Source organism: Phlebotomus papatasi, chromosome 1 (assembly GCF_024763615.1).
Source record: "Phlebotomus papatasi isolate M1 chromosome 1, Ppap_2.1, whole genome shotgun sequence".
NCBI lineage: Eukaryota > Metazoa > Arthropoda > Insecta > Diptera > Psychodidae > Phlebotomus > Phlebotomus papatasi.
Window position 1 is genome coordinate 92016533 of NC_077222.1, and position 9835 is coordinate 92026367.

Consider the following 9835-nt stretch of genomic DNA (forward strand, 5'->3'; position numbering starts at 1 on the left):
AGGGTTTTTCTGAAGTGTTTGTAAATGCTTCAATAGGAAATAGGATTTTCTTATTGTTTTAGATGGGAAAGGAAAAAAACCAAGAATAAGAACAAATCCTGCATTCAAGAGCAACTCAACAAGGAGGAGAAATACATTGAATTGAATTGAATTGAATTTTGGAAGCCTTTCGTCGTGGTTTCCCCTACACTCTTTGTCTCCAATTAGAAACATTCCCTTATCTCCATTTGGATTAATATGTTTCCAATAGAAGCATTTACCGCTCGCGTATTTTTCTTGTATTTAAGAAGTTTTCAAATTATATCTAAAGAATTTTCACTAAACACTGGCATTCTAGAAAAGTCAAGGAGCAAATTTATATAATTCTTTTCAGAAAAAATATGAACTTAATGTGTTGAATCTTCTGTCAAAGTTAAAGCGTCTGGAAATGGTTTTGAATTAGGACAATTACCCTATTTCGGGACAGATAAAAATAGATTTTAAGCAAATAAATGTAACTGAGCCTGACTATTTACCTTTAAGTAGAAGGTCTAAACTTCACTCTTTCATAAAAATATTGTTTAAATTTCACTTGTAAAGTGGCTTAAATCAAAAAACTCAGCACTGTTTAAAATAATAAGAAAACAAATATTTATAGGTTTTTGATGTATCCAGAAATATCCGTATTATGTCCCGAAAAGCACCTTGTCCCGAAATACCACACGTTACCCTAAATAAGCTTTTTACGATATTTGGAACCTAATGTTAAATTCTGAAAATTATCCAAATTGCAGCTTGAGATATTGTACTTCAAAGTAACCCTAAATTTTAGTAAAATTCTAGATGCAACAACCTCATAAATTTTCATTGCAGCTGGAAGATGGACAAAAGAATTCCACAGAGGCAGAAGTTGAGCTCATTTCTCCCCAGAACACAAATGGAATGAGGCAGAAATTTCAATTGTATGGACGTCTGTTGGGGAACTTTATTGGCGCCCTTCAGGATGGAATTGGCGATGTTACTGAAAGTGGTTCTCCAGCAAAAAGTCCTCAACTCATCCCAAAACTCCATTTATCATCACTACAGGAGAGAAGGAACAATGCGCGGGAATCCACAGAGAGAAAAATTGATGGTAATTCTTTCTAAAATTCCATTCGAAATGAAGACTCTCCCAGTGAAGAATTGCAGAAGTCACTTTTTGTTCCCACTTTCAGCTGAGGAAGTCACTAAAGGACCTTTGCAGGATGATAGGAATCCCTTTGAGAGACTTGTGGCAGATGGTCTGAAGTGGCATGAAGATTGGCGGGAGAGGAAACTTGTGTTTCTTACCACGAACATTCTGCCGAATTTGGTGTCTGCTTGGAGATCACTGACAGACACCTTCAATCCTCCTGCACCAGATACATCAGAAGATTCCGGTGGGTTGGATCTTGAGGATGAGGAATCCGGAGATGTCATGGAAACGCAGAGGCTGACATACCTTCCGGCAAAAGAAAGCTCATGGGAAACCCTGAACAGAGTCTTAAAATCCTTCAGTGGCCTAGGAGCGGCCAGAAATGCTAAAATTCAAGAGGATCCTACTCCTCGAGTCAATGGAGTTGTTATGCTTGAACTTTTTGGGTCTATTTTTGGACTTACATGGAAGATTTTAAGTCAAATTGGAGCTCTAATGAGATAATAAAGATGATATCTCGCATTTATCGTCTATTTATCTTGAAAATTCTTTTATTGCTACTTTAGTACTCCTCGCAAAAATCAGAAGAAAAAATCAAGTAAAGAATGTCATTTGGTTAAAGAGAGCTAGAACGATCATGCATGGACGATCCATTAGAAACAACCTGTAAAAATCGGTTTAAGTGTTTCAGAAATGGAGATTTCAACGCACGGGACAAAAGGACCAAAAAACAAATGATAGAGCCGATCTGCAAGCGGTACTAGATAAAAATGATACGGTTACCTTTCAGGGGCAGTCAATATGATTCCACCAAGGTATTTTCAAGCGTTTACATGCAGAAAGAAAAATAAAATGTAAGAAAATCAGTGTTGCATGATTCATCTGAAAAACAGACAAAATTCGAATAATCGTTTCCGACATTTTGCTTTTTCGCTATGACAGAATGAATTTCAAGCTTAGAATCGGTACATGCGATGAGAAATGGTTATCATTCGAGTATGAAGCGTTATAGTTTTCACCTGGAAAAGCGTCAAAATCTACAACACAATCAAATTTCTTAAGAAAAAAGAAAATTCTTTACGTTTTGTGGGATCAAAGGGGAATTATGGGAATTAGGGGAATTGTAAAATACTAGGTTCTGAAACTAATGCCCTAGACACACTTACGACTTAAGCCGAGAGACGACTTAGTGGAAAATGATGGAAATGTAGTTTAACCATTATTTCTAATATAATTACGCTAAGCCGTCTCTCGGATAATCCTTAGGTCTGTCAAGGCCCTAAGGGAAACTAATATTGCTACTAAAGAACAGATTAAATATAAATAAATTACGTGAAAAAAAAGATTGAAATTGTTCAAGAGTCATGGTCGAGTGAGCTTGTAACTTAACAACGCTCCAGGGCATTATTGCATTTCTATAATCCAGGCCATCAAAACGCTGAGTTGGGATGTGCTATAGCTCCCGCTGTTTTCTCTGGATCTGACTCTTTCCGATTATCACTTATTCTGATCAATGGTGTGTTACCAACAAAAATTGCACTTGGCTAATGTCAGAGAAGCCGAAAAGACGGTTAATAATAAATATAGTTTCGGTACAAGGACGGCTCCTTTTATCGGTATGGTATCCATGTGTTGCCAGAGAGATGCCAAAAATATGTGGCCAACGGAGGCCTGTGCTTTGAATAAACTATTATTTTTGGGTAGTTTCACTTCATTCACTTAACAAAAGCAACTCATATTTGAGGACCTGTAAGGGTAAAATGAGGTAATTTAGAACCATTTACAATTTAGGACATTTGAGATTTTCTCATGGTTTCAGATTAAGAAGAAAATATACAGCTTCTAATCCTTTTGAATCTCTAAAACAGTGAGAAAATCTCAAATGTCCCAAATTGTAAATGGTTCCAAATTACCTCATTTTACCTTACTCATGAAAATTTATATAAAAAAATTCCTCAAATATGTAACTCTAGAATAATTTAAAAATAAATTGCTATCAACGTCGAAATAATTAAAAAAAATTATTGTTGTATACCACTGTTTCAAAGCTTTCGGATGGTTCCACAAATAGAGCTTCCTATTAAAAAAATGTTCAACAGCTTTAATTGAATACGAAAAAGGGACTTTTGCATGATTATCTTCATTCTAGGCTTTGTATTTGTTGGAAAATTTAACCCATTTTTTCAAGGGTATTAATGGCGCTTTTTTTTATACAGATCCATGCGTTATATCAATTCTGACACTGTTGGCAAATTATTTTTGATTTTTTTTTTTTAGAATTTATTTGCGAACTGTTTTTCAAGACCGACTCATTTCCGAAACACTGATGAATTATATTTAAGCTTCTGTTAGAAAAGATTTGTTATTTTATTTTATTTATTATTGCTCGAACTCCATGGAGAGAGCAGTATAATATCTCGATTTTTTTATTCCTCAAAATGTTCACCTTCCACCCACGGGAGATCACTTTTCATGCTGTTTGTCCGTCTATCTGTCTGTGAACCCGGCTGTCGCCAGCTCTAAGCCAAACCGTTACCAAACCAAAATATCATTGAATTCCTAAAAATGGTTTTTTCAAGATCAAAGGATAAAAAGTCTCTAGAGAGTGCATATATCAATCGAATGGAGTCATATATGAGCTCGTTGGAAAGGTCTTGGAATTTCCGACAAAACTTAACCGATAATGAACCGATTCATAACCGACAACCATTTTTTATAAGAAATCCAATTAAATAACCCCTGATTTGTTTTTTGGAAAATAATTTAAGTGATTTATAAATCTCTCAAAATTCAATCACCGGTTCAAATCGGTTGTGAACCGGTAATGAACCGGTTATGAACCGATAAGTATTTTTTTGTCCGAAAATCAATTTTACTACTCTTATGAATATCACTAATCAAACTTCGCATCCCTTTCGTTCTTACATGCTTGGCATATGACTATCTCATTCTTTTAGACTCCAAATTCGATTGAGCTAAATTGAATTTGTTATGATGTTTGAAAGAAGAAGAACAGTGTGAAAGAATGAGATAGACATATGCAAAGTTCGTGAGAAAGAAAGGGATTCGAATTTCGACTTCATGAAATTTTCCTGATCTAAAAGGTGTGTCGGAGCCATTAGAACTATCGTGAGGGATCTTTTGAGTGATTTATTAATCGATTTATATGAGGTGAGAACCGGTAAATAGTAAATGATGCGAAAGTAATTTGGACGTATACACTGAGAGAAATACGGGTGTGAAATATGCACAAATCGGGGGTTATTTTTCACACCAAATTCTAACCCCGAATCAACCAAACCTCTCCAGTAGTAAATTTGGTAATAGGCGGGGGTTAAAAAGATTAAGTAGAAAAATCAAACCCCATCGGGTGTGGATTTCACACCGACGCTGCAAAATTATTTGAAACCCCTTTTGAGGGTTATTTTCACACTAATAGTATTTAAAATATTCAAACCTCATCAAATGCATATATTACCCCTTTTTCTTTGAAGTTACATTCATTCATCCCAATAAAAAATTCAAATTAGTTTAAATATTTTTTTTTATTTATTTGTTATAATTTTTTTGTAACATAACATCAGTACATTAGTAATACATAAATACATCTAATGATTCATTTCCTTAATAAACTTATGTTTTAACATTTTTTTTTGGAAATCCTTTTCACATCTTATTTTCTTTCATGAGAACGAATTACCTTTTTTTACGGATCTCCTTGTTTGCTTCGAAAACTTAAGGGTTTTTAAATAAGTAATATTTTTCCAAGTATTTTAAGAAACTATGTTCTGTAGGAAATTAATTCTTCAGGGGTTGTACAAAGACCTTTCACGAAACATAATATTAAATTTATAACAAAGTGACATTTCTTTTAGTCGAATTATTTTGATTATAAATCTCGTTTTCAAGCAATCATTATACAATCATATACAAGAATTAAAGTATTTAGCAATAATCATGAAAAAAACTTTGAATTTGTATTGTGAAATTTTAAATACCTTCTCAACAACCAAATTTGAGTGACCACTATTTTCTTGTGCACTTTTAAAAAAATTATATCTTTATATGGTTTCTCTTACATTTTCTAAATATATAATGAAAAATTGTAATTTTGAATATTTAATTTAAACGGATGTTGTGTGTTCTAAACTTACACAAAGAAAACAATTTAGAACCTTACTTGTTTCCCAGATGATTTATAGGGGGTTAGTTGTCTTTTTAGTCTCTGCTGCAAGATCCTGTCGAAGTCGTTTGAGACTGGCGTGCGTAGAATTTGCCATTCCGGAGAGTACAGAATAGTTCCCGTAGTCACGAAGAGTGTATCAGAAGCAAAACCTTACGCAAACCATAAAGACTTAGAATGTTCTTTGATTCTGGAAAATAAAATTCATATCCAATATTAAAAAAAAAAAATATAATATTAAAATAAAACAACATGCTCAAGTTTTATATTATGAAAATCAGACTATTAACGAAGTAATTTTATAATTCTGAAAATGTTCATATTGTTCATATTGTTTAAAACTTGTAATTATTATTTGAGAATTATTTGAGAATCGTCGCAGGTAACATCGGATGTTAGTTTATCATTGCAATTTTGAGTAAAAAATATATCTATCGTGATTGCAAGCACATCCGTAAATAATAATTTAAAGGTGTTCTAACAAAAATAGGATCGCACAAACAGTAAGAAACGAAATTTAAAAATAAATGTATTACATACCATGAGGATTTTTACAGAAGTAAAGTATATCCTGCAGTCGTAGCAGGTTCAGGATATTGATATCAATATCTACGACGACGATGCTTAATCCAGTCTCTGCATTATATAGTTTTATGTAGATGTAAAAGTCTTATCATTTTCCACATAAATCGTTTTGAACAGGGTATTTTTCCTCAAAACTGTAAATAAAAATCAAACAATTTTATTGACACACTGAATTGATAACAGATTTTTCTAATCCAAACAATTCATTTTTCTCATATAACTGAATTAATAATGTTTAATAATTGCAAAAAAAACCACAAACAAAAATGTTACAAGTAGCACGGCATCAACATTTTCACAGAAAACAAGATTTTTTTTTCATTTTCTGGCCCATATTTCACTTTTTTCACCACGTTTTAAGGAAATTCATACACTTACCGCCCTTTTCATGTAGAAATTTGTCCTCTAAATCACAATTTTTAAATGAAATCACAGGAAAAACTTTCACGGTCACATAGCACTTTTTCAAATGAACGCTCTGGATAGACTAAAACCAATATAAAGAATGCGAAAAATGATTGGCGTCGTTTTGTTCAACAACCCCAAGGAAGTGTTCAAAAACCACTGTTAAGTGTACTTATCACACTCGTCTTGGAGTTTTTTTTAAATTTTTTTCATTGCGGTGTAAATTTTACACTCGATGGGGTTTAAATCTTTTATAACGAATTATATTCTTTAAAAAAATGTTTTTTATACTTTCTTTATATCATAATGAAATGAAAATGTACTAAATTCATACAAGACATGATCATGCCTTTTTGGTTGATGAATATTACTTTTTTATGAGTCTTTTCCCAGATTTAATGAACAGTGTAGATATAACACTCGGCGGGGTTAATTTTTCTAAAGTACAGTTGGTGTGAATTTCACTTCTTTCTGGCTTTATTTGGTGTAAATTTAAACCCCGATTGCCATGGTGCATATTCAACACCTCTTTCTAACCCCGGCTCCCAGATCCATTTCCCTCAGTGTAGCATCTAAGTTACGAGTTCGAGCACTTCCCAAAGTCTGGGGCGCTTTGCCTCTCCCAATATCATTATGACAGCTGTCAAACACACAACAAAGTCAAAAAATCCTCCATTCCTAATATCATTTCCACTATCAAACATCTGCGGATATCGAAGAGTTGAGTATTAATAATAATTTTCCAACATTTTAGATTTCCGAAAATCAATCGTACCTCAATCAGTCCGATTTCCCCCGTATGTAGCTTGCCAAATATGTTAAAAATTGAATCCAAAGTTTTAGCTGAGTTTTTTCATGAATAACAATAAGTTTTATAAAAGAGATTATTAATATTATTAATTTTTTTTAAAATATTTCATAGGCAGTATTTTTATAAATTGGTTTCTCTTAGTACTACAAGTAAACTTTTTCAGGAATTATCTAGAACAATGGGAAACCTCAATTTTGTTTTATTCATGAGAAAGACATTATCATAAAGTCCATAGTGAATTTACTATCTCCTGGATGATTCTGAGGAGTATATTTTTAAGTGTCCTCTTAAGCTTGTGGAAGAAGTTTCTAGGAAAAGTTTATAAAATAAGAATATATGGAATTTTAATGTGATGTTTATTCAAGATATGTAAGCTTAAACATCCGCGTAATGAGCTTCTTTAAGCACGGAAAGTTCTGTAAATTGAAGACAAGAAACTAACGATAACAGACCGAAAAAGTCTGCTTTGGTGGATGATATTTCTGTTCAAAAAAAAGAAGAAAAACTAAAAATTGGGAAATCTCTCGCGAGATAAAACTATCGAATTTCGCAATTTCCACTGTTGATGTCCTCGAAAACTTTTCCACTGAGAGATGGATGCTATATGGAGGAGAGTTTACAAAATTGAATTTGTTCCCATTTGATGCACTTCCCTTCCCCACTTGATGGGGATATACTTTCGGGTGAAATGAGAGTGTGCGCCTTCAATGGAAACTTTCCTTCCAATGCAAATTCACACTGTTTTGTTTCTGCAGCTCTTAATGCGATATTCTAGAGAATATCGACGGCAGAAATATTATCTTTGCAAAAGGGAAAAGGGATTCTCTGGAGGAAGGATTGGGAAAACGTGAGCTTTGTGCACAATAGAGGGAGCTTGAGAATTTAAGTGGCATGATAACTTTTCCATTTCACCACATTCAGCATCTGCTTTATGTGCTTACATTTGTAACTTTTGACTCTCACTTGGGGTTTTAGCTTCTAGTATATACCCCTTTCATAGTTTGCACAGAAATTGTTATGTTTCATAGCACTATCACAAAGAAATAATCGAATTATGAAAGCAAAAGATATTTATATAGCACGATATACTTATACAATTTGGTTTACTATACTTACCAAAGCGCTACAAGTTTGTTTTTCTAAGTTTATTTCAAGAGAAAATTGGAAAATTACTTTAAATAAAGCATAAATTTCTTCGGATTAGGTGGTTCCATTAGAAGTTTTCAGTTTTTAATGATTTACTTGATAATTACCTGTCAAATTTTACGTGCTAAATATTTTCAAGGATCAACCTGAATCTATTTGGGTCTTTACATTGAAGAACTAAATTGTTGAAAGAAAACAAAGAAAACCATTAACCAGAATCGACCAAAATTGTCCTTTAGAAAGAGAGCTGTGTTCCATCAGGACAATGCCAATATTTACAGGTCTTTATAGTGACCCGCTAAAACTTCCAGCAAATTCACAGCAAAAACAGACTAATTTTAATATGACAATGCATATACGATACACTCACTCAGTGGTGATTATGAAAAGTTATGAAATTAGGTTAAAATTAAATTGTCATATAGGGGAATGTTGGCTTGATTCGCACAAAGTGAACCTTCAAACATTGTAAATTTTCTCTTTATTTGCAAAGAGCTAGTTCGTCATTTCTTAGCCATAAGATAGATAATTATTAAGCTTATGAGACGAGATGAGAAATGGTAAGTCAGTTCTTTGCAAACAAAGAGAGAATTAGCATTGTTTGAAGGTTCACTCTGTGCTAACCATGCCAACATTCTCCTAGCTGATTAGATTAGCTTGGCAATCCTGCTCTGTCTTTTTGACTGACCTAGCCCCAATGAAATGTAAAACATATTGCAAAACCGAAACATACAACCAGTGAAAGGACATTTCCAACGTTTTGTCTTGGAGTTTGGAATCAACGCTAAGACGGCGGTGGACGCATGGGGGGTGGGAAAGGTCAAGAATGAGACGAAATAAATTCAAATTCAAATACAGTGGGACCTCGATAGAGTCAACCCCCGATAGAGTCAACAGCTATTTTTTTACTCTACTGACTCCGATAGTGTCAACTTGGACCCAAATTTACTCTGATAGAGTTAACTTTTCTTTTATTATTGAACTAATAATATTATATGATTTTATTATGATCTTCTTGAAATAACCAGTCTTATTGTGTATCAACGTAACACTTTGAATACAAGAAAAAAATATTTATGTAAGGACATGGTAATTTTTTTGATAAAATTCGTATGTATATTAACCGTGTAATCATTTTCCAACAAAATATTTTTCTTTACGTGATTTTAAGCTTTTTGACGGATTGAAAGTTCTTTTGTCTTTTCTCTCTTGTCTTAAGATTTCTTGATTAGGTCTATGATCACAATGTAAGGAATTTTGAGCCATCATTAATTTGTAAGTGAATAATATTATAGCAAAAACTAAAAAATTGAACTCGGATTACAAAAAACGTGCAGGATGTTAGATTTTTTGAGTATAGTGAAGAAACTTTTCTAAATTTATTCGAACTTTTTAAAGACCTTACTTCTTTAAAAGATGTACACGAAAAACGATCATAAAATTACGCTTCTAAAGAAAACGTCTAAATTCATTAAAATATCAGTATCTCAAAAGAAAATTTGGATCAAAAACAAAAATAAGCAACAAAAATTAAAATTTTTATGCAAATTCA

At 32.9% G+C, this 9835-nt stretch overlaps 1 protein-coding gene across 1 annotated transcript; it reads left to right on the forward strand.

Moving 5' to 3' along the window:
* The first annotated feature begins 822 nt into the window (after window positions 1-822).
* On the forward strand, window positions 823-1657 carry LOC129809487 (uncharacterized). Its single transcript, XM_055859334.1, has 2 exons — window positions 823-1111; window positions 1194-1657. The coding sequence occupies exons 1-2, from the start codon at window positions 823-825 to the stop codon at window positions 1655-1657; spliced, it is 753 nt and encodes a 250-aa protein (XP_055715309.1).
* The last annotated feature ends 8178 nt before the right edge of the window (window positions 1658-9835 follow it).

What these genes read in the sequence shown, in the direction of transcription:
- LOC129809487 (XM_055859334.1), top strand. Translation starts at nt 823, where the DNA reads ATGCAACAACCTCATAAATTTTCATTGCAGCTGGAAGATGGACAAAAG. An exon ending in CACAGAGAGAAAAATTGATG is followed by an intron (nt 1,112 to 1,193) that starts GTAATTCTTTCT and finishes TCCCACTTTCAG; the next exon opens with CTGAGGAAGTCACTAAAGGA.